This window comes from Homalodisca vitripennis, unplaced genomic scaffold (genome assembly GCF_021130785.1).
Source record: "Homalodisca vitripennis isolate AUS2020 unplaced genomic scaffold, UT_GWSS_2.1 ScUCBcl_5856;HRSCAF=12786, whole genome shotgun sequence".
Taxonomy (NCBI): domain Eukaryota; kingdom Metazoa; phylum Arthropoda; class Insecta; order Hemiptera; family Cicadellidae; genus Homalodisca; species Homalodisca vitripennis.
In genome coordinates, this window is record NW_025781964.1 from 1,286 (window position 1) to 28,436 (window position 27,151).

General features: G+C 32.1%; 1 protein-coding gene across 1 annotated transcript; it reads right to left on the bottom strand.

The window, feature by feature from the left end:
- Positions 1-906: 906 nt before the first annotated feature.
- Positions 907-27,151, bottom strand: LOC124373537 (trifunctional enzyme subunit beta, mitochondrial-like). Its single transcript, XM_046831899.1, is given in 14 exon segments — positions 907-1,110; positions 4,207-4,295; positions 6,936-7,086; positions 7,324-7,411; positions 9,654-9,781; positions 10,696-10,719; positions 10,721-10,827; positions 15,647-15,788; positions 15,790-15,822; positions 17,695-17,882; positions 21,408-21,447; positions 21,449-21,596; positions 22,250-22,424; positions 27,051-27,151. Coding segments are annotated over 14 exon segments (1,431 nt in total). The 5' UTR covers positions 27,121-27,151; the 3' UTR covers positions 907-1,062.

Here is a 27,151-nt window from a genome sequence, read left to right on the forward strand (position 1 = left end):
CTATGGCTGGAACACAAGGCATGTTATCCTCATTTTAAATGCTTTCCCATCCACTATGGCTATTGATGAATGATCTTTTAGTACCCTTCAAAGGGCAAAGATAAGGGAGGGGACAGATTGACTGGGTTGTGTTTGATTCATCAGAAATTCTGTAATGAAAATGAAAATCAGGTAAATTGAAAAAGGACCATGGCATGCCTCCCTCCCAGGTTTTAACCCTGGGTACACCCTAACCAGTTCGTATTTGGCACAGCTACCCTAAACTCATTCCACATGCAAGATGTGGATAAATGAGCCCATAATAGGCCATTCTTAGTACATAAATTAACAACATTTAATAAAACTGTGCATGGCATAAATACCAGATGTAACCATACTGTGAACTTGGGCAATCTGGTCATCCCAGGTTAGACCTCAATCAAGGATAAATCTTATGAACTTTTGGATCTATCTTCTAGGTTGATACCATCTATCATTATAACAGATCAAATCAATCTATCTTTGTTATGAATAGAAATTGATAAGTGAAGATTGTGGAAACACTGCAAAATATCTAAAACTGAGCTGGCAGCTTTAAGGACATGCCTCTGGTGAAAGGCAGTTTTGGAACAGACTGTGAGCAACTTACCTGGCAGCAAAAGCTTTAACATGCACTTCTGGCATATTTCTGATCACAAAATTACAATAATTAAAAGTGGAAGAACAAGTGATTATGCCTGCAGCAGTTTAATGTGCTTTTGTAAGAGTCATTCCAATATTGTAGAGAATGGCCACTGAATTGTCATGAATTTTTAACCTGGTTATATGTCTCTTTATCTAAAATGATCTTCAGTTATGTGAAGATCCTATGATGTCCGTAACTCTTTGTAAAAAACACTCACTTGGGTTTAACAAAAAAATACAAACTAACATAAAAACAGCAATATAATATTATTTTTATGGATACATAATAAATTCACAGGATAAAGTATAAACAATCAGAAGTAGTGTAGTACAAAGGCATAAAAGTACAAAAATATGTATTTAGGCATTACAAGTGTATTAAATAGTTCAGTTCTTCACTTATGTAGCCTTTCCATCTGGATGACGTTCAACAAGCATGCCTACACCCTGAAAACAAGCAACACATCTAGATATAAAACAGGTTTTACTTCACAAACAGGAAACTTATTAAATAATCAAACACATTCAAGAGATTCATCACTTTTCAAGCATTATTTATAGATCTAAAAGCATTACATATTCTTCTTAATGGACATTTGAGTAGTAAAGACTTCTTAAGGTAATTTTTCCAATTCAACAAAAATCATGTAAGAAGATTACAGAGAACTACAAAGTATGCCAACATACTTAAAATTACAACATGTTTTATTTTGTTAAAAACCCTTGTATTGTACATGCTTTCAATGTTCACCAAAACTGTAAATATAAAGATCAGGTGGGTTTTTCAAAGGTAGTCCTGTATTGGTGGATGTCCCTACCTTGGAGCAACTCGCAATACAATCAACAGTACAAGGTAATCTTGAGATTAACACATTGGAGTCTTGCTCGCTATTTGCTGTTTTTTATAGCCTGGTCTGCATAAATTAATGGGTTTTCAGATTTTTTTTTGAGAAAACTGTTCCAATATTATGTATATGATATTATATTTTCTTGAAAGTTCTATCTTTCCTCTTTAAATTGATATGTAAAAACTGTATTCCTATAAAATCTAATTAATTTTTAAAAAAATTTCAAAACTTACATTTTTTGAAGAAAAATAAAAACTCCCGCATGTCTTGTGTTACTTGAAAACTAACTTTTGAATAAATAAAACAAGTAATTTCAATTTTTTTAAAGGCATTTACTATATACATATTTACAAATAATTTTAATTGCCAAAAAATTCTCAAATGCTAAAAAAATCACACAAAATCCTTTTTAGTGTGATACTCTTGGAAACAGTCAGGTAGGCAGGAGTGCCACATTACAGTCCTTGCAGTAGAACCTGCTGAAATCCGGATCATCATCGGTGTCATCAACAATATCAGAGTCCGTATCTAACTCTAATTCAGCTAATATACTGCCCTCTTCCATTGTTTTTTGAAACACGCGCCTCTCCATGATTGTTGTCGTAGATAGACTGACGACGCACCAGGCCATGTCAGTCGCTAAACAAAAGCCTCAAGCGGGTTATGACGTAGTAGCGCCTAGCGGAATTTTTTCTGAACTAACCAACAAAGCTGGCTTTCTAATGCAGCAGACGGCACTCGAATATCACTCGGGCAACTCCGTATATCAATCGGCAAAGCTGTGCTCGAGTTACGCTCGAGCGCCGGCAGGGTGATTAAAACAATGGTTGCTCGAGTCTAGCTCGAGCGTAGACTCGAATGTGTTATACAAACAGGATAAAATCGAACAATTCGAGCCCTCTAAAGATATTTTTACACAACTCACTATAGTTCACTTTTGGAAGAATTCTGACAGTTCTTACTGATCTAATCACTTGAACTTGTATTTAAACCTGTGACTGGTGCATTTTTTTGAGTCGTATCCGAAAAAGTGAGTTTTTTCTTTAAAGTATTTTGTTATACAGTGTCATCGAAAAATAATGCCTAGATTTAATAAAATTATAACATCAAAACCTTTCATGTTAAATGAGTAATTCTTTCACTGGACGATAACTGGTGAACGCAAGTTTTGTTTTTAGTTCGTCTGATTGTGTTTCCCTGTCTTTGTGATGCGCAGACAAGCTGCGCAATCGTCAAGGTCAGCCGGCCACAAACGTGCCGCCGCTCAGTACGATGTTGACCGTGCAACAAAAAGTTTCACATAAATGGATATGTAAATCGTCACAATTGCCATGTATGGGGATCGCAACAGCCAAACGAAATCCACGAGTATGTGCGTGATTCTCCCAAACTCAATGTGTGGTGCGCGTTATTTCATGACAAAGTTATTGGACCTTTCTTTTTTGTAGAAAAAACCATTACAGGCCTAGTTTACCTGGACATGCTTGAACTGTTTGTGTTCCCCCAATTAGACGATATCGAACAACAGACTGGACAGCGAATCATTTTTATGCAAGATGGGGCTCCACCTCACTACCATCGCGAGGTACGCGCTGCACTAAACGCACACTTCCCAAACGGTTGGATTGGTAGAGCAGCCCCCATTTCATGGCCTCCTAGAAGTCCTGATCTTACCCCTTTGGATTTCTTTTTCTGAGGGAACATAAAAAATAAAGTTTACGCAGAAAAGATTCGGGATTTAGACCATCTTCGGGAGCGAATTTCTTCCGCAATCTTAAACTGTTACGCCAGATATGATTGGACGCACGTGGCAGGAAGTTGACTACAGACTTGATATCTGCAGGGCAACGAACGGTGCTCACATTGAAACATACTAAGGTATGAAAAAAAAAATGTATTTCTTTCCGCACATTTTAAGACTACAGCCTTTAAATTACCTTTAATAGTTTTTTTATGACAGTTATTTAAAATCTAGGCATTATTTTTCGATGACCCTGTATATTAGGTTAATTATACTGGTTTATAATCAATGAAACATCACTTCAAGATTGTATTGTGATCTGATTCAAAAATTCATGGCTTCAGCATATTGAATCAATCATTTGACCATCATGGATTGAAGAATTAAACATGATGACATAAATGAAGGAAAATACTGGTTTTAATACTGACTGCTCTAAGACACCATGGAGAGTTTCTACGTAACAAAAAAGGACATTTACATAACATACAATCCGGTGCACTGCCCTCTGTCTTTAAGATAAGATAAAAACCAACTATTTGGCAAACCTCGAATATATACAACTATATTACTTACGTACTGTCGTTCATCTGAATAAAAATATGTTTGTTTATGATGCATTTCAATGCAACTGTGTTATCAGCTTGTTCATCAAATGAAAGTTTTTTATTAACCAGAAGACATTGTCAGATGAGGTGAAATATAACACATCACAGAAAACACACAAAACATTCAATATATAAAAGAATACAAAAACATTAAAGAAAATGTGAGGCTAAAATATTTATTTTTATTTACTGAATCTTTTTGTGTTCTTTATATTTTTTAAACACTCAAAATAATAATAACTATTATGTGAGAATAGTGAAACTAAAATAAACAGAAACATATCATATATACAATTAATAACCAATACTACAGCACCAGGTTCAGTACCGATAATAAGTTACTCACCTGTCCTCCGGCAGCACAAGCTGCAATGAGGGCAAACTGCCCATCCTCTCGTATCAGCCTGTTGGCTGCATGGACAGTCAGCCGCACTCCTGTAATATGTCCAATGTTTGAGTTAAATATCATTATCAAATAAATTATTATGACTGTCATTACTGCAATTATAAACTGAATGATGAATTTATATATAATGCAAATTGCATGGATATAGTGTAAGATAATTTAATTAGAACATAAATACAGATCTAACAACTTACAATGAGCATAAGTTTATTTCCTGATTAAATAGGTAGTAAATAACTCAAGCAGTTTTCAGTAACAATTTAATCGCGGAGTACCAAGTAATTCACGTCTGTCTGAGAATAATATGTGACCAAGGTGACTAAAGACAGATAATACACAATACCAGGATGTGCTGTGTAGGTATCAGTACTACTGTGGGTTAATGATATGCCTGTTCCAAAAATAAATTCTTGGTCCTCCAGCTCTCTGTTCCATTCAATTATATCTTCAAGACTTTTTGTGTGATAAAGTGTGTATATTGTGTCTTCTCAGAGCGTATATCTTAGATTATATGTATTACTCACAGAAAAGAGAGTGATCAGTTTGTATAGAGCTTGAATGTTATAAAAAAAGTATCAAAACTATTCAGAGTTTTCGATCCTTTGGTCTGTGTTTTTTATTTATTTTTTATTGAATAATTTGGATATCTAACCAGAATAGAAAGATATTTCAAACCTCAGAAGATACAACTCTCTATTTTCAATCAAATTAACCCTTTCCAGGACAGGAGGCAATATATTGCCGCCATAGATCGTGTCCGAAAAGTGCCAGGCGGCAAAATATTGCTGTCAGTGACATGCGAAAAGCGCCAGGCGGCAATATATTGTCTCCTTGATATTCATCGTTTTCTTAAATAAATACGACATCAAATGATTAATGTTTTATGCTTTTTTTATTCCCTGGTATATTTGTAGATAATTAATATGAATATCATTTTTATTTTGGAGGTCTATGCATTTTTTATTTCGTAATTGTCACGTGACACTTATAAAATGTTGCGAAGTACAATTATGCGTATTTCTACAAAATGTGTCATAAAAAATGTATTTACGAGAGAAATAACACAAAATTTTGTATAGATGTTCCTTTCTAAATGTATAATATAATAAAATAGCTTCTCACCGAAAAATTATTGTTACGTTTTTAGTTATTTGCAAAAGATTTGTATGTAATCTATTAAAACATTTTTTAAAATTTAAAATCACTTAAAAACTACAACTATATACTTTTTTGTTGATAGTATATATATATACACACACGAGTAATTTGGTGCAACTTTTAGGTCATTGTCTAATTTTTATGAAAAGTTATGAGTCTGCAAAATCGCCAATTTTAGCCTGGCACTTTTGACTAGTCACAAGGGGATATGAGATGTGAAAAAATGTTGCAACATCTCATATTTGCTCCTGGCCATGAAAGGGTTAAAAGACAAGAACTAAATATTTAATCCATTGTAAGTTGGAATCTTGCATTTAAAAATTGTCTTAAATTAATACAGGTTAAAATTAGCAAGTACAGTTTAAAAACTAAATTCTTCATTTTTTTGTTTACATCAGTATCAGATTAACATCCCATCTTGACGTAATGACAGATCAGATTATCTTGCAGTAAAGAAATCCACAAAAATTTCTAGAATTTATCCTTGATTGTGGTCTTATTTCTAGAATAACCAGTTTAACCCAGTCTCTAAGTCAAAGGAGGTTACATCGGATCTTTTATACTGTTCTCTTAGTTTCAGAGTAGTTTGAAACAGGCTCATTCACCATATATATATATATATATATATATATATATATATATATATATATATATTTCTTACGTGCCAAATAAAAAGTAAACAAAATATTTAGTCCCAGAAGAAAAATTCCGGAACAATTGTAACTAAAAAATCGAGTGTTGTGTTATAATACTCTACAACGGGATTGAGTTACAGACTTTTTACAGTCACTGTAATGCTCATCGAAATGTACAACATATGGACAATAATGACACACACCACTATGATGAAAACCATTACAGATCACAACAGCATTTAAAAATCTTCCATCAAAAGTTATGTACAATGATTATCAACCAATTCTCTGAAAACGTATACACCAAAAACCACTCAAAACCAGTGACGTCAAAGCCTGCCTGAAAGAAGGTATGGAGGGGTCTAAATCATTATATTCAGTTATTGAGTTTATTTTGATTAAATTTTAGTACCAGTGCCTGTCTCAAAATATGGCAAATTTAATGTAAAATATTAGATTTTGAGTCACAAGCACACAGTTATTTGAAACTGTAGTTACAACTTTATTTGAATTTATATTGTTAATTTAATAGTTTAACTAATTACTTCCTGTTGAAACAATGAAAATTTGTTCATTGTTAGTTAATTTTTTATCTATTTTTTTTATTTATTTACTTTTTATTAACAACAATTAGAGACCAGTTTTTCTTCAGCCAACCAATAGAAACTCACTAAAATACTATTTGTTGATCATAGACCTCAGCAAAATGTAATACAAACTGCAATATTAACAAGACTTAACAAAACAACTGACTAATCCACTGGTAAGAACCAATTTTTATGTGCCTTGGTTAATACTTTTATTTTTCTGACATATAGTTAAATTGTTATAGTGGATGATACGCGTATTCAATAGCGTATATCGACAGACACTAACCAGTAGCAGCAAACGGGTGCCCAATGCTCAATGAACCTCCCCAGGCATTGAACTTCTTCAGATCAGGAACACCCACCTTCGCGTTCAGTCCCATATACTTTTGTGCAAACCAGTCAGAGTCCATGGCTCTCAGGTTAGCCAATATCTGCCCCTGAAAACAACATATTTCTCATGTTTACTTCCACATGATCCTAGAAAAGACGACAGCAAGAAGCTGATTCAGACAGAGTTTCTGTAACTGCATGCAGTCATGAGACAGGCCAAAGACATGTTCAAAATGTTTTCTTTTACAAACTTGAAGAAATAAAACTCTTTTAAGTAACAGCATTTCAATATTTTAAAATAGCACTTTTTATTACAAACTGACAGAATTTTAATTTTAACTTACTGCAAATGCTTCATGGAATTCCCAAACATCAATATCCTTCAGATCTAATCCAGACTTGGCCAGCACTTTAGGTGTTGCATATGCAGGGCTGAAAATAAGAATACTTAATTACTATATTTCTTAAAATAAAGATTCTACTGTTGAGACAATAAGATTATTGATACAATGTTAAACCACTGATCACCAGACAACGCAGCATAACATCCAGCATGAATCAATTTATACAGTAAAAAAGTGTCATTAAAAATGTTTTAATCCTGGATTTGCCAGTTAAAAATCATGTAATGGCAGACGCTAATAAAACGCATAATCATTTAAACGTGTGTAGATTACTATTTTTTTAAATAAACTAAAACACTGATATAATTTTTTAAAAACACTTTCTTTATCGATACATTATTATAGTAAACATCTATTTATTGAGGTTAATTGTCCTTATGATAGCACTTAAGGAAAATGTCTTGAAAATGACTACATATTCCATTTTTTCCAATATGATTAAACATTAAAAAATCAGAAACTCAGAGAAAAAGTAAAAGGAGTTCTGGAACGTATACAAAGGTACCTAAAGATGTTTTAACAAAATCTTTTTTATCCCAAACAATTATTGAGAAAATAATGTAAAATCCTATAATAAATACACAAACAGGTAATTTTGTTACAGATGTACTTCTAACCGAACTGAAAGGACTTTTATTTTATCGGCATTTTTTTATAAGTTCACATTACAGTAAAAACATATATCTAAAAGTGTGATAGTGGTAATAAGTTGTAATTATTTCACAAATTTATATTATTTGAGATGTTTGTAATCATTGTTAATTGTTTACTCTATTTATTAAACTTTAAATAACGTCTTTGACGTGTTATGTCACAAAAACTGGGACAAATATTCGGTGCTGAGGGATTTTAGTATGATACTAAGCCCAGTGCTCGGGTGGTGTCGCCGCGAATCCAGGAACGAGGCGGTTAAAGGATTAACAAATCCAAAATGTTATAAAAAATGGAATATGTAATACAGATACAGATCAACACCATAACTGAGTTATATACACTACAATAAAATAATAACCAGTCCTCTTTCTGACTGACTAAAGAATTTTTGTTAAGGACACTGTAACATATCTTAATGATATTTTTAATAAAGAATATTGCCTATTGTCATCCATGATCAACTTTCATAAATGCATATCTCAGTCTGCTGTTAAGAGATGTGAACAATTTTTCTAGGGTCAATTAACTTAAAGAGAATGATTGTTTGGTTGAATAATTAAACATTTTGCAACTAAACTCATTAAAAAATAAAAACCAGTAGTCAGCAACAACAAAAATTTGAATGGGGCTATGAAGTGCTCATAGCAATAACAAAATTTGCACAAACTCACGATATTCTTTTGTTAACATTCTCATTGTATAATATAATTGAAATGTTGAGAGATATAATATATGTCATTTAACCTCCAGTGTTTCTCCTTTAGAATAGTAAAAATAAAATTCATCTATATCAAAACCTCTGCTCAATCAAAAAAATTAAATGTAAAGTTGGCAACAGACATGTGAGTAGTTTAAAATATAAAGAACTAGCTGTTTCCCGCAGCTTCGCACGCGTCTCTTAAGCTTTGCCCGTATATTTCTTTGCCTTCAAATAGTGTTTGGATATTTTAATATACGTAACTACTGTGTTGTAATTGCAGTTTATAATGTGCAGGCGCTTTGATAACTTTTATATCTTGCAGTACAGCCTGGTGGTTAGTTACATCAATGGGCATTGCGTATAAACCTTCTACATAGAAAAATAAAAATTTTCATAGTGATTGGTCCAATAGTTTCTGAGTCTATAAAGGACAAACACACAAACATTCATTTTTTATATATTATGATTGCAGAAAACAGTTTAAACAAAATTTGTCGTTTCTCTTAAGCTTACTCTATGCTTTAAAACTATAAGTGTAAAGAAATTTATATATAAATATATTTTTTGTCGCATTATATATGTTTACAAAGAACAGCTGATTAAAAATTTAATAAGACTCTTTCACTTAATAACATATGTTTGCTGCAATGCATTTATTACGGGTATTTCTGTAACCAGTGGGGCGGAATCCTGAATCGGGAAAGGGATAAAAAAGTATCCTATAACCTTCTACAGATCAAGACGAACAAATTAAAAAAAAAATTAGGCGAATCCGTCCAGCCGTTTGTGAGTGATGCTGTTACACACGAACAGTTTCATTTTTATATATATAGATTACTTGAACAGCCCATCTTCATAACTATTTTGCACTTATTAGTTTACTTTTAAAAATAAAAAGTGGAACATGTTTACATACCCTAAAAGAAGCTGATCTTTAGGATCTTGAGAAACATAGATGAAATCTTTTAAGTAAGCTTTAGGAGTCAGGCCCAGTTCTTTAGCTTTTGCCTCCGTTGTAATCAAGCAAGCAGATGCACCATCAGTCTGTTAACATAATAATATTATTATAACAACATAACTGTATTGCGACATAATTTATAATTTTTTGTTATGATTGTTTTGCAAATCAGTAATGTCATAAATGATGTTCCAAACTTCTCAGATTGGAAAGTGAAAATGTAAACACCTTTTTTCGCTTTTACTTTTTAAACCAAGGGTTTCTATTCATCAGAGTCCATGGTCAGTATTACTGAAAATATTAGTTTTTTATTTAAAATGTAAAATATTTTATAGATAATATGTCATACTACATGCAAGGACATGTATTTTTTATAATATTTTTGTCAAAACATGCAAAAATTGAAATTTGCGTTTACCATTTACCAAATACATGATTACCACTGTGAGGGTTAAATAGCCCCTCCCTTGTAAACAAACTGAGTACAATCATAAGATTTTTAACATATGGAATTTTTATTCATATCAAATGAAAAGTCATATAGCCAAAAGAAAAGAGTCGATGTTAATGAAAATGCCATTAAATTAGAATGCCAATAGATTAACAATAAAAATGAGAATTTAAAAACAACTCTACACAAAAAAGTTCTGCTTTTAAAACAATCCTAATCAGTTATCAATATCAATTATATCCTATATGTGTATAATTATTAAAGGATCTAACTGTCCCTAACCAACTATCTGAATAATATGTACTAGTATTTAAAATGAGAAATATTTAGACACATAAAGTTTATTTTTAACACATGTATCTGTGACATTTTATAAGCTCGTGTGCTGTGGTTGCATATATCATTTATATAGTTGTATTTATGATTAGAATAACAAAGTTAATAAGAATACATAATTAGTGTAACTCATTAGATTTTCCATCAGTTTTATGGTATCCTGTTAAAACTGTTGACATGTGTTCAGACAGTTCTGCTAGAGCATGAACCTACCAGGAAGGAGGCATTTGCTGCTGTTTACTGTGCCATGAGGTTTAATGAATGCAGGCTTCAATTTGGCCAACTGCTCTGGCGTTGACACTCGGATCCCGTTGTCTTTTGTCACAACTTTGTCCGAATTTGGTACTGCAAAATATAATCCAACATTCAGTTATTGCAAGTTCCGTAATTAATACTGACATTGGATATGGACAGACACACAAAAATATGGACTAATATTATACATAAAATATTTTTAGTATATACTGTGAACTTTTATACGTAACAATTTTTCTATTTATGTAGAGTAACTAATATTATATCTAACAAACATATGACCACCGAACAAACTAACAAAAATAATCAATTAAATTAACCCTTTCCGAGCCAATGACGTTACTAGACGTCATGCCTAAACTAGCGCTAAAAGCCAACGACATCCACTGACGCAAAATCAATTTTTTAAAATATATTATTTAAAAGCATTTCTGGGTAACAAAATTAGTAAAAACTGTTAAAACAAGGTTTATTTAAACAAAAGACAACCGTTTGTGTCTATTTTAAAGGTCACGGCTCTTGTTCGAGCGACAAAATGGCGGGCGGCCGGTTGTTCATAGTCTCCCGCAGAGCCAACGACGTCTACTCACGCGCGCTCAGTCTGCCTGTAGCCTTCCGTAAGGTAGATGTTTATTCGCCCTTCCATTTTCGATCCGCATATTTATCTTTTCAATTTTTATGTTAATCAATATTTTTAATCAATGTACAGTGTAGTTTATGTATTATTATCGTGATGTAAAGCTTTATTGTGCGCAAGACGTGTGCGTCGAAGCCTGCCTTGCATCCTGACCTGTGTTTTTGAGATGTACCACAAACAACAAACCTACGCCTAAGGATCACATATATGAAGCTCATTTTCAATAAGTATCATTTATAAGTTTTTCTCATGTTATAATATTGTAAAATGTAGTGTGTTCTTTATTTTGTACTTGGAAAATTGAAATTTTTTGTAGTTTCATTGCTTTTATTTAATTTGTATATATAAATTTTTACTATATTCTTTATATTTTCTCTTAATAAAAATTACCATATGCTTGTTTTTTGTAAAATATTACAATAATTGTGTTCAACTATTGTTAATTTTATATATGAACACATAGAATGTCGAAATTAAATTTTTTCAGTGAAATTATGATTTTACCATTTTTTGGCTGTAAATTAACAATAAAGAGAGAAAAAAAAAATATTTTGTCGTTTTTCTTACCTCTTATGTTATAAGAATTATTTTTAAAAAATTGGTTTTGGTATTTGGGAATTTTTTTATTTTTAAGGGGTATGGCTCTTAGGAGTAGTTTTGGTTATTTATTTGTGGCTCGCTAAGGGTTAAGGCGTTAAGGGTAAAAGATTTTGAGATCCGTGTGATTTCTGTAATAATACATTTTCTGCCAATCAACAGAGGTAAAATATATAACATGTAAATTGAACAAAAATAAAAGCAATACAAAGAAAACAATACAATACTAAACAAATAAATACTAATATCAATCAAATAAGTTCAGAACAGTGTTTTTATTACTGATATTTTTAACTTGATAACAAATTGTATTTTTTTAGATTTCCATTTTTATCTAAGTTTTATAAGTTAAATGAATATTAGTTACTACAATAAAGAAACATAGGTTTAGAAAATTATTTAAATACAATACTTTGATCATTCAAGAATGCCCTAATGACATAAATGGAATAAAAAGGTAGAAATCTGATATTTTGCATGTCAACGGCCTTATTCACATCATTGGTAACCTCATGGTTTTACCACATATTCCATATATGTTACTGAATCCTTGACTTGTATATTTTTGTCAGAAAAATTAACTAACCAATATTAAGGTACTATGTGTACCTAATATTTTTTAAACTTTAAGTTCACACAAAATAAAGTTGTTTCTTACATTTTATATACTTCTGAAATTTCAAAAACTCAAAAACGAATTCACTACTTCTTAGTTTATTACAATTTTGAAATATACACTACTGAGAAATATATTAATAAAACACTAAAATCCATCATCAAATAGATGTTATGGTCAGTTGTTAACTCTCTAACTGATGAGCGACAGCAAAGACGTTTATCAATACAGCTATGTTGTCAAATGGGTGTTCCTCATTGTTTCAAATTATATACATGAACAATTGGATGATGAAAATATTAGTATAGCAGAGCAGGTCTAGCAAGAGCCGTGGGCCAAAGATGCGCAGTAGCCTAAAGGTCAGATGTAGGAGTGGGGGTAGCAGCCGGCTCAGTTCACTGCTGTCAGGCGTTGGAGTCGTGTCGTTCCGTTGTGCTGACATCTAGCGTTCACGTGGCCGTGCTGTCGTTGTTGTAGGTGTTATATAGTGGTTGTGTTATTGTTGTTTGTACTCATATTAACCCTTTTAACCCCGGCCATTAAATCAAGTGATGTGCCAGAAATCCCAAGCCATTTTCAGACAAAATGTAAGGGTTTTGTAAAAAATTCATAACTCAGTTTATTTTTTAAGATATTTAGGTAATTCTTTTTTCTTTTACTTCTTTATACATGTAGCTTACAGAAATATACAAATAAAATTATTATTTTGAAAGTAATTTATTTTTAATGCATATACATATATAAAAAATAAATAAAAATGAAAAAATTTCAAGTTTGATCATGGAAACCATATAGATAAAAAAATATTTGACACAAAAATACCCATTTACTTTATGATATATTTAATCCTTAATAAAAGGAAACAAAAATTATAGGCCTACCTTATTTACAAGTGGAGTAACATCAATTTTTGTAAAGCCGTGTAAATTTTTCTTTTTGCCATTTCTGGGCAAGGCAATGTAACAAGACCTTTGAAATTCACAGTACTTAAAATAAACATAAAACCAAAGTTATTTCTGACAAAATAACTAAAACTGTTCATAATCTAAATTTTAAAAAAGTTTTAAAACAATATTTACATCACTACAAAATGTAAATTTTCAAGATATCCATCACTCAAATCGTCATCACTAATCACATCCACACCATTTGCAACTAGGTTACTAATTATTGTATTTTCACTTACGGGAGACTTTGAACGATGTCTTTTACTCATTTTGAAATAAAACAAATAATAAAATAAACTTTAACTGCCGTACTTTATACTGCTTTAACCTAAAACTGTGAAGAAAACAGAATATTCACAACCACGTGATATACAGCTGTCTGCAACAAGCGTGAGCAGCAGTCAGTCGAGACGAACTGCAATTGCTCATTCACAGACTGACAAAATACGAAGTCAAACCATTACAAACTAATATATTTCGATGCAAAATATCTTTGTGCACAAGTCTGTGAAATTTCAAAGCATTTGGTGAAATAGGTGGCCAGTAGAGTAATAAAAAGTGCACGTCCGCACTATACGGACGTCGGGAGTTGACGCCATTTTTACGACGTCCGTATAGTACGGACGTCGGGGTTAAAAGGGTTAATATGGAAGCTCAGCAGCATCGTAAACTAATTGGTGGACGAAAAGTATTGCATAGGCAAAGTCGAGAAATCATTGCAAATATGTACAAATTTATGAAACGTGAAGCTGAAACTGGAGCTGCAATACATTTAAAACAAATTCAATGTCGTGTAGCGGAAGCCACGGGTGTATCACTGACGTCTGTAAAGAGAATTATTGCAGAAAGCAGAACCATTGTTCTGACTGAAACCCAGTTTTATACGCCAAATAAAAAAAGACATAGAGTAAAGAACAAAACGGAGTTAGATGAGTTTGATTTGTGCGTTGTCAGGCGAAATGTAAATGAGTTCCACAAAATCAATGGGCGAACGACCAACAGTAAAAACTCTATTACCATCTCTCAGAGAAAAAATTAATTTTACAGGGAGTAATGGTCGTTAGGTAAGGTTTTACGCAAGCTAAACAATTAAATAGTTCTAGGATTTTATATAGGCTAGATAATATTATTTCGTCATATATAGTTAAAAGCCATAGATGATGTAATTACTAATATTAATATTAAGGTATAAGTAGTTATGACTGCGGTTAGAATGTCGTATCTGTGAATAGTGGTTGCTTGTGAGCACATCGGCGCCGCTCGGCGAGGCCAGGCAGGCGGCTCAGTGCTTCCCTCCCTCTCGCCCCTCTATGCCCTACTCCACGTCCCCTCTCGCGCCGGTCACACGGCTCTTGCTAGACCTGCTCAGTTATACTTATGATGAAACTGACATATCGGCAAATAAAGTGTCAGAATTGTTGTCAAGTAGTCTGGTTGATTATAAACCGGTGGAATGTGAGTTGGGTTATGAAACATTTACAGTGATAGTGAAAAGATTCATTATTATCTGATATTCCTCTTGCCCAAAGAATTTATCAAACACTCCTTTATTTATTGATGCGTACTCCTAAAAAAAGTAGTACATACTTTACATTTTTATAAAAAACTTTTTTTCTGTAGTAAATAGGTGTATATATGTTATATTCCTGTTCACTACAAAACTGTGTATATTTTGTACATTTACAGTATCTTATTATCTCAAGTCATGTGAAAGTTACAAGGAGTGAAGCATAGAAACAAAATTTACAATACACATTTTTCAATTTATGTACAAATAAAAAAAAAAACACAACTCTTGTAAGTGCATATTTGTATTATTTTTCTATTTTTCTCTGGTTTTCTAACAAAAAAATTGATATATAATTTATTATTTAGCATTTAGTACATATTTTTTTAAAAATATCTGAATAATATGTTGCGCAAAAGACAAAAAAACCAGTGCATCATTCTGGGAGTTTCTTAATATCAGTCGGAGGGTTAAAGGTAAATACAGCACATTTTTGGGCTCATCCTGTCACAGAAATAGACTTCATTATGAAATGAATCCCCAACATGTATATGGTTGGCCAAAATGAACTATGTGTTTTGAATGCTGTATAGAGTTTTAGACACCTTTGTATGGCAGCAAGTCGGTGAAGTAGCCCTGGTCACTAGCTTGCTGGGCAAGTGTGTGAGAGCGGAGGGCGTACTCGTCCTGCTCCTGCCTTGTCACCTTGAATGCTGCAGCCAACCTGTCTGCAGAGTGGCCCATTGTCCTCTCCTGACGAGAACTCTGCTACTGCCGGCAGCTGGACAATACAATCGAACATACGGACATTAAGTAGCTGTCACATTCCATTTGTCTAGTTATATTACACATTTACTCATAGAAAACTACTCAACTTGACTAAAATAAAGTTTTAAGACTAAGATTAATGAAGTAATGAAGCATATGCACATCAAATTAATTATCTAAACTATAAACTACCTTAATATCATATAAACTATCATACTTTCTTTCTCTTAATCATACTTTTAATGGCTAATTTGACTGGTCTAGTTTTGAAAATTTGTACCTTACAGGGTCTTAACATATTTTTAGGTATTTGTGAAAAGTTTTAAAATGTCTCTCTGAACCTTTAGTATGTTTATTAGGACCTTTTAAGGTATCATGATATCATATATAACTTTAATTGTAAGAAACAACAACAATTTTACTTGATAACAACTTTCATATCACTAGAAGGTAAATCGTGATAATTTTTGTAAGAATCACAAAATAACAGAACAACCAAACAGCTGTCTTAATTAGTAAACATAAGCTCTGAGCTTGCATAATGCACTTTAGTTTTTTAGTGACAGGTGTCAGAATCAAAAGATTATATATAAATAGATTTAACCACAAAAGAATAAATCATGGATCTCTTAATTAAAATAATAAAACTTTCAGCTCAACTTTAAGCACAGATTACTTTAATTATGACGTCATTGGATAATTACCACCATGGCTTTGTCATTTAAAATACATTATATATACAGCTTTACCAGTTTTAGGGTTAATATCAGAAATATTCTATGTGAGTCACAAGAATAGACACAGGCAATTGCCTATTTTTAGTTGAAGGTGTTATGGGCGGTAAACTAAAATATGCAGTACGTGAACTATTGAATTAAATCTAATTAAAAACATCATACATGAATGTATTTTTATTACTACTTTACATTTTCTTATAACTTATAATAAATATAATAATAATAAACATTAAAATTATTAAATCATGTTAGTAATGATAAATTATTGTTAATCAACGAAAACAAGAAATATCGTAGTGGTTAATTATTGAAAAGGTGTTTAAAGTTTTTTGTTGTAAGACTACTACAATTGTATGAAAAGGTGTAAGTTCTACATGCAGCCGTTATTGAGGTAAAGAACTATTAATGTTTAATGGAACTGCAAATGGTTCCTATTCTATTCATCTGTCATCTTGATTTAAATGGTTATCGTGATCAACATCACTATCGCCATCTTCACCACCCAGATTATGGCTTCTGCCATGTTTAATTTGTTGGCCGGTGACCGAGCCAGCAGCCTACCAAACTTTCTTCCAAATCTTAGACACAGCTAGTTGTGTCATCTGATAATTCTAGCTAATAACCTAACCTCTGAGTGCTTTCTTTAACATAAAAAAGTTTTATATTTTCTATTAATTTCATACATATTTTTGTAATATTTTTTACATTTCATATATTACAATGATCACTGACTTATAAATATTATAGTAATACATTTTCATTACTATCGTTTGTATTAGTTTCTATAATTTGGTCAGAATAATTTAATTCTTTTTTATATCTCGTCAGGACGAAACTAGTAGTGAACTGGAATAGGAATTAATAATAACCGTGCTGAAATTCAATTTAGAATCGATAAGCTTTAAATACTGCTATTAAATGATGCAGTGAGTGTCCGTACTATTTTCTAAGGTTTCTATGGTGCTTTTTGAACCACTGTGTGGTGCCAAGTGAGTGCAGATGAGTAAGTATACAAATGGCTTCAAAATTATGATACCAAATTCAAAATAAATCTGTGTACGCAAGCCAAATGTGTGTCCTATTCTTGTGACTAACAATCCGTACATTCTTAACTAATTAAATAAATAAATGTACTACCGAAAACTTACTTCAGGTACCAAGTAGTCCGGCCTAATACTCCCAAGAAGTTGAAGTTTCTGCAGAGGTGTTTTTGCTTTATTTGCTCTTAACAACAGAGATCTCATTTTGCGAGAGTGGCGGATAGGAATGTCTGACATGAATTCCACGCCACCAGCAACAATCACATCATACACTCCAGCAGCAATTAGACCAACACCTGTAGAATAGTGGAATTATTTTATTCAATCCATTGACCATCTGTTGTTTTAAGCCTGTAGGACTCCTACACTAGCAATTACAATTTAAAAATTATATTATTCTACCGAAATTATTGTCATTTTAGTTAAACGTGTTATAACTATTTTTATTTCTAACTTCTTCTTCGGAATTAAATTATCTACAAATTGATATCCAATGTTTTTAGTGTCTCTACAATTTGTTTGAAAAGTTAAAAATGCATTTTATTATTTTACTTATTAATAACATTTTAAAATCTACTTGTTTTTAGATAGCACAAAACTATTTTGACATGTTTTATTAATGGCTTTACTGAAAATACACACAGTTTTGTATATCAAACCAAAGATTTTAAAAGGAATAAAAGTATGTATACAGGTTGTATAAAATGCCTGGAAACACCTTAATATTTTTTTCCACCATAACAGATCAAATCTACAAAACTTTGCACAATGTTATACAGCTATCTTAACAATTTTTTTAATTGATAACCATCACATTATGGAGACGGCTCAAACCTAGGTCCAATACGCATATAATTTTAAAGGTCTTATTAATATTAGAAACATTAATATTAAAGGTTATTATTAGAACATAACGTTGCAAACCAAACTTCATAAGCTTTATTCTTTACAAAATGGTGACTGTTGCAATAAGATCAATATTGAAACTTTAAATGGCCACCATTTTGTGTAGAATAAACATTTTAGGAACCTCTCTATCAGAAAATATACCTCTCTGTGTTAAAATGATTGAATTTTGTAAACATTTTGAAACCTTGAGTATTAAACTTTGGTTATTAAAAAGAATATTCGGATATTATCACATATTTTTATGTTACTCGCCCCGTAAAATACACTAAAAGCACTAAAGAACACTAAAGCATTTTATTTATCAATGCTCAAAGTTCATGGTTTATCATTTTTCCTTAGTGTTAGTTACAAACTTAAACAAACCGGTACTTTTGATATTATCCGAAGGTCACAATTTTTGGAAGAGATTTTTCCTACTAGGGTTTTTTCATAATGACGTAATTTTAACAGGAAGTTAAATAAAGTCTGTTCTTTCTAATAATGTAGTTTTTTGGGCCCCTGTTAAGAAAATCTCTCAAAAATAGTACCTCCCGGATAATTCCAAAGTACCAAAAAATTACTATATAACATAATAAATGAACACTCTGTACATTTAGAATAAAATTATGTGGCTGATAGTACTCACGATTTAAAACAAGCATTTTTCTATACACATAGGTTGAGGAATGTGTTGTAGTTTCTGCTAGCCACCATTTTGTATTTTTTATTAAAAGATTATTATCTCTAGAACTCACAAACCCAAACTGCACATACGTTACGATAAACAAGAGGAAATCTCAAAAAATTAGTTGTGTGATTTTCTTTAATATTAACAAAATGGTCCCTATTCAAACTTTGTACAGTCAAATAATAAAATAAAAACAGTATAGTTGTAAAAGAATTACAAGATACCAACAATTTTACAACTTTTATAACAATTACAATTATTTGAATGATGAATTATTTTATTTTATTTTACTAGAAATTGTTCTAATCTTAGAGTAAACTACTGTACCTACCAATGTACCAAAAAATAGTTTTGTAGAGATAGGTATTAAAAATTTATAACATGTTACCAAATCATATTAAATGTCTAGATTTTATTAGGTTTAAGAAATGCTTAAAAAATATCTTAGTAAATCTAGCAGCATACAGTTTAGATGAAGTTATAGATCATATTGAAGCTAACATAGTCTAGTTATGAATATTTTACTTTTATAATACAATTTGTTTTGTATGAGATGACGATGCCATGCATACCACATTTGTAACGGCAATAAAAATTCTGATTCTGATTCTGAAAAATTCTGATTCTGATTCTGATTCTGATTCTGATTCTGATTCTGATTCATAAGTGACCACGACCACTTTAAAGGTACGCTTCCACAAGTGCATCACTTATTTTAAGAGTGCATTTTATATGCCATTTAAAAAAGAAGATGCCTATGATGCCCCTGTGATACGACAAGGAATTACATAAGAAGTCACGGACAATTGCTTTATTGACAAACTATTGATATAAGTATGAATCATGTGTATTTGTTAATGATGTTATAAGTGCTTATTATGCCACTTTAAAAAGGAGATGCCTATGACGTTTTCTGTTATACAACAGGGTATTACGTAAAAGGTGTGGATAATAACTTGTATTTACTAATGTCTTACCAATAATAAAACACACAAGTTGTGTTATGTCAATAATTTTTTTAATTACTTTTATTAGTTTAAACCTCTGACTAATCTTACCACATTTTTTTATAAAATGTTTATGAAATAATATTGAATAGATCTATTTTAAACCCTTTCACACACCGGCGCTATTTGACGTGCGCTGTGTCTGGGTGGCGGTGCACGCGAGACCCGCCTACCCTCGCTGGGCGGGCGGGATTTCACTCAAATCTCACATCCCGCGTATCGTTCTAGTTATTTGCCTCTAACTTTTTTATTTTTAATTCACTTGGTTCCAACTGTACTCACTTGTAAAACTAAATTCTTTTTATCTTGAGTTAATCTTACGAATTTTCCGTCAATTAATATATGTGTTGTACATTAATTTAGTTTGAAAAACTTGTGTTTCATTACATTTTAAGCGTGTTTTGTGGTAAAAAAAACATAGAATGAAGCTGTTTTCAAATAGTTATAATTGAAATTAGTTTTAATATCAGTATATAGCTTATGTTAGATTTTAATTAGAAAAGAACCATTTTCTTTGGGATAAGAGTACACCAATACGTTTTTATAGTTACAAATTGTATTGAGTAGAGTTTCAGGAAATTTAAGTTATTTACACAGATTGAAATAGATTTGAGTATGATTTTCAAGTCCTATTAATAATATAGGATGGAGTGATACCTTTTGAAAGCAAGGATCCAAACACAATCCTACGTCACAACCACTGCAGTAGATAGTGGATCTCTTCTCTTCCCACTTTGCGGCACACTACATAACGTCGTCGAGTGTTGGATTGTTTTGGCCAGTGATTACTATTTCTAGCAGAAAGCCTAGTGGTTTCTCGTATGGTAGGACTCTGAACAATTTGCTCAGTGGGACCAAAACGAAGAAAAAGTCCTTGGACAAGGTTTAATCGAAAGTCACTAAGAGGCTTCTTTGTTCCGTTTTCAGGTATCCAAAAAATGAAAGAATAGTTTCTTTTGCAAGTAAGCGTTTCAAAACAAAGTCAAAAATTTTGATTAATTTTTTGTAAAAAATACAACCTTTTAAGAAACAAACAAAAAACATTTGGCATGAAAAGGTTAGTTCGTTTAGGAGATACAAAATAAAGAACAAAGCACTACAGCGTGGGACAGATGCTGTCCCGCGCGCTACTCAGCCACTCATCACAAGTGGGACAGACGCTGTCCCGGCCGACACCTCAAAGGGTTAACAGGATTAAAACTGTTATTAAGTATTTTGCTATTAAACAAGTTACCAACCTGTGGTGATGCCTTGATTGCTTGAAATGCAAGCCATAGTAAACAGTGTGAGCTGGTGTCCTGTCAGAAAACCCAGCACAGAGAGCAGCCTCTCTGGCAATGTTACTAGTCTTCACCTCTTGAATTACTGTCCCATAAACAATGTAATCCACAACTTCCTTTGGAACTCCTGTTTTCTTCAACAATCCACTGAAATCAAAAATGTATAAAAAACTATGAAAAGCATTAGTTAAGCATATTAAAAATAAATTATGTCTTTAATAAAACAAACTCCAAAATGAAGCTTTCATAACATTATCATTTACTTGACCTTTATCATTTACTTGCCTTATTATAAATCGAATACAATTTTTATTATGAATTCACTCATACTCTTACAAAATGATACAGTGTATGAGTTTTTTTAACAACTTCACTGCAGCTACCGAGTCTACAGCACTCAATGTGTTAATTTATTTTAAAGACTAATAAACACATAAGCAAAAACCACTTGTTTAATTCTTAATGGCTTAACCCTTAAAATGCTACTATCACACTGTCGAATATATGCAAACCACTTTAAAGTGATGGTATCACCATATGCTAAATGTTTATTTTTCATCAAATTAATTACAGCCAAACAGTTTTCAAAAAATGCGTAGTTTGTTTACAAATACTTCTCTGAAAGATCAATCTCTAGTTTTAATAAAGTTACCATTACTGCAGTTTTTCAACTCGATTAAAATTAAACATTCACATACAAAAATAAGTAATAAAACCATCGTCACTTGGATGTACAAGAATATAAAAATGTAAGCAACATCATGCAATAACATTCTGTTAAGATACTACAAAATACTTACAGCAATGAATGCCTTGCTAATTCATGTGGCATTAAGTTCGCATAATCGGTGCCTGATAGTAAGAATGGTGTGCGGACACCATCAACAAACACTATGTTCTTGCCAGTTCGATCGGGTACTGTTTTACGAGGACTATTCAGCACTCCAGTAGTTGATAAACATTGAACTCCAAGACCTAGAGAACAAAAGTGTCAGTCATTTTTGAAATATAATAATGTTTGCTACAATACATTACAATTTATTGTTCAGCACAAATAATATGGTCTCATAAATAAGAACATGAGAAATATATCATGCGTTCAATCCATATTTTAAAGGAAACTTACTTACATATTTAAATGTGTACAACAAACAATATCTTCAAGACATTTTGTATCTACCACAGTTTGGGTAAAGGAAATAAAATTAATACAGTTCATTATAAATAAATAATGAACCTAAGCAACATATTTTGTGAATACTAAAAAGTAAAAATGTAATCATGAGTTTTATGTGTACATAAAAAACTCATGAATCATTTGAGTCATTTTATACTATTGAATCAATGTATAGTGTAATTAAATAATATTCAATAATAATAATAATAATATGCTTTCAAAAACATAAAAGAAATATATAATAGGCTAAATAAAAAATTTCATATACATGTTATGTAAGTTTGTTAGGTAACACAGATGTAATGACATTGATTTTATGATACCATGTAGAAAATATCAGAATTAGTGAAAAAATACTTGTTTTCCAGGTTTTGATTCGAGAATAGACATAACAGAACGATATCTAGATATGAGGAAAACTCTTCCAAAAATAGTGGGCTGCGATGATAATACCGAAGTACCTATGCGATGATTTTGTCTTCCAATCACTTGACGTAGCGGATGAGTACTGTGTATGGTTAAATACTGTATAAGTTACTATTTTAGTTTGTATTTACTCAAATGCTTCATTATCGGCACATAAACAAATGCCTTTGCACAACACGGTACTCATCCGCTACGTCACGTGATTAGAAGACAAAATCATCGCATAGGTACTTCAGTATTATCATCGCAGCCCACTACTTTTGGATGAGTTTTTCCTTATCAGAGAACAAAATAAACTTCATTACACATTCCTTCTTCCATAATGAATCGATAAATACTCAATGAGTCATACTTCCTATCGTCAAATCGTCTCCAAATAGACACATTTTGTTTTCATTGGTTGTCGTAATAACTTGTAAATTCCATAATAGGTTAAATAACGTCTGTTCTTTTTAATACTGTAATTTAATTTTGTCCCCCATAATGAATACTCGTGCAAAAATAGTGGCCTCTTGATAGATACTCAAACAACATTAGTTTTACAGATAAAATAGTAGGGAAACAACATAAAACTCGTATTTATCGATAGTTTGGAACCTATTGAATACAACTGTCTGATTATTTGGCAAAAATAATCTTGTACTATATAAAATATTATCGAAATACAAAACATCAAAATTAGCGATGCTGGCACTTTATGCACTTTTCGTACCGTCAAAATTAGCAATGCTGTGGCACTTAAAGGGTTAAATACCGATCCGAAATGCCCTGGCCTTCAGTGGTGCCTTTGGCGTCACCCCGCACTTCTGGTAAAAAAAAGGAAACATCCTCGAGATAGTACCTAAATTCAAGCTCAGATCACGTGAGCGCTCCGTTAGTTCAACATAATCTAACTTGGGAAAGTGCCATACCTGGGAGCTGACTGGCCTATACAAGAAACAATAACAAATATAACTAAAGAAAAGAAAGAAAAAGCTTAAATTAATAAAGAGTCAAAGAAAATAAAAAATAAAGTTTAACTTACAGAATATTTAGTGAGGAGGAGGATATAGACAATCTAACACAATAAAAACAGAGCACCCAACACAAATTTGTCCATAGGTAAAACAATACTGTTTATAAAAGTAACTCCATTGCTGTAACCAAATTCAAGAAAATAATACAAAATGGATAATAGTCACAAACTAAACACAAAGAACATCTTTATTTTGAAATCTACTAAGCAGCAAATCTGACCAATCACGAAAGAGGGAAAAATAATTTAATAACCAGGTATGCAAAAACGATGCCTATAGGCAAAAACAAGACCAAGAGCACAAGAGAAAAAAACAACAATCAAACTGCATGATAGATGTAGAGCCTATTGCAAAAATGAAGGTAAAAAGGGAACCCCAAATAACGTGTAGACTTTAATAAGTGGCCAACACATGTTATTCAATTGCTATTATCAAATGGTTTGATTGTTTCTATCGGAATTATAATTCAATATATTACAATTTATTCAACTTATTAGTTAGAGTAATTTTAATGTAAACAATAAACAACAAGAAGTAACTAATATTTTGAGACTTTGAAAATAGCAGTGAATATGAGGAAATACGTAAGATATTTTTTACAAGTGACGAGATTTGTTTAAGTAGCTTCAACATGTGGGTTCAGCTTCTAGTAACCCACGGCGAGAATTCTTCCTCCATTTCACAAAAGCGTTACTTATTGAAATAAAAAATCACGCTGGGCAAGTTATAAATATTGAAAGGTTTCTTTGATATCTAAGTCTAGGCCATAGTTGATTTTGTTGTTTTGTAATGCTATAGTAAAATTTGGGTATTTAAAATTGTAATGTCCGAGATTCTTCTTGTTACGGTGATTTATTATAACTCTTATTGTGTACGGTTTTTACATACATCAAAGTTGGATAATATATCGAATTGTTCGATAATAGCGATAGAAATAACGATTGTAGGTCGCTTATTAAAGTCTCCCCCAAATAACTCATGAAATTATCCTCAGATGCAGTTGGTAACTCTCTACTCTGACCTCTAAAATTCCTTGTATTTTTTCCCTGAATATTAGCCTAGTATCCCAGTTATCCTCTCTACCAATGCTTATTCCTCCTTAGCTTGTTGTTATCCCACACTCAGAAACCCCGATTCCCTCAGTCCCCTAGACTGATGACTACTAGGTCTATTTGAGATATAACCTAAAATTTTAAACCATCACTTAGGCCTATTGCTTATTGTGCAATTAAGGAACACAACCGCCTAAAAATTCTTTCTGGAAATCAAAACTTTACAATTACTATTTTAAGATGATTTATATAAGTGATTTGAGATTGTTATATATAATGTAGTTAATGGAAACTAGAACCAAAAAGTATAGGCCTACTAACAAAAAATAATAACTAAATTAAAATATTTAGTTTTTATTCTTAAAATTTTTATTTATTATGAGTAGTTTTATGGACTAAAAGGTACCAGTAAGATTAAACGCCGGGGCGGCAAATCACGAATTTGACGTTACCAACGTATTCTGCTCACCCGGCCTCCTGAACAAAAAATATATATATAGTACTAGGGGGTGCAAATGACAAATAACATGATTTTAGGGGGTATATTGATAAGTGGTTAAAGTTTCTAATGTTTTAATGTTCAGTTTGTGTGCTGTGTCTGGATAATCTGTTTACTTGAATATTATCTGCGGCCGCGGGACTGATAGCAGCCTGATAGCATACCTGTTATCTCAGTTTGTCCGGGGCATAGGTCAGTTTACACAAGATATCGTGTTCAGTAGGTCGGATTGAGTGAGTGAGTTTTACAATGATGAATCAACCATCCACTAGGTTCAACCAACCCTAGTGAATTGTGTGTGTCGGAGTGTTTCGTAGGGCACGTAAAGAGCTTGACGTTTTGACCGAAACGAAAATTATCTCTTTTTTAATAGAACAGGGCATTTTTAAAAATGAGTGTAATTTGTTCGTCGTGCGGTCGAGTGGTGTTTTTTAAACCGGTGAGCGGAGACTGTGTCGTTTCGTTGTGATAGACCACTTTATTTGTTGCTGCTGTTTAGCTATATCCGCCAACACACTAATGGTAAGTGTTCTCTGTTAATATCCATCTATATATTTGAGTTTTTCATGATTTATTTAGTTTTTAAACTTTACATAATTGCCTTTGCATTACATTTCAATATTTATATTTTTTATCAGCCCCTCTAGAATTTTTATATTTTACTGATAGGTACTATCTCGAGGGATGTTTTTCTTTTATTGACATCACGCGCGGGGCAGCACCGAAGGTGCTGCCGAAGCCCGCGCTGATGGCCCTAGGCACTCGTAATTAATTTTTTTCTCGAAATTAAGAAAACATTATTAATTTTGAACAAAATTCTGCTCATTTCTGTAATTTCTCATTTACGTTTGCAAAGATGGCGGCGCAACCGATTACGTCATCACGAGGTTCAATCATTGGCCACAAAAGGTCACGTGACGCTAGACGTGGATGTAGAACATGGAGATATTACTGGAAAGTTATTTAATTTTTTATTTTCTAGAACTTCGTTATTTCTCATTTCCACCCCATCAAACCTTATACTTTTTTTTATATAGGACGATTCCAATAAGTTAAGAACGCAAAACTCGTATTTTTCCGCCCCGGCGGTTAATATGATATTTACCGACTAAAAAACAAAACTAATTCAAAGAAAAATATCTAGTTTACAAATGTGTAAGCAAAACCTGCAAAAAGGTAGCTGATCTAAACAGTTTTGAGTAAAGCTCATGCTAAAACACTGAACAGTTTTAGGAAAAGACTTCAAAAATTGTCAAACATCCAAAGGGATCATAGGTTCTGGGAATTATTAACCTATGTAACCATTTCTGGAATTCCCTCATGCATCCAGCAATATAGGCCTAGACCAGATTATGCCTATTTCATAATCTGAAAAAGTATATTTATCTACACCTTATAAAACATTAAATTCACTGTATATTAACTGCTTACCACATTTAGAATTAGTAGCCAATACTCCTCTGTTGACTGATCCCAAGCTTTTCAAAAGGAAAGTTGACATGATTTGGCACAAACCTTTTAGACAAAACAGT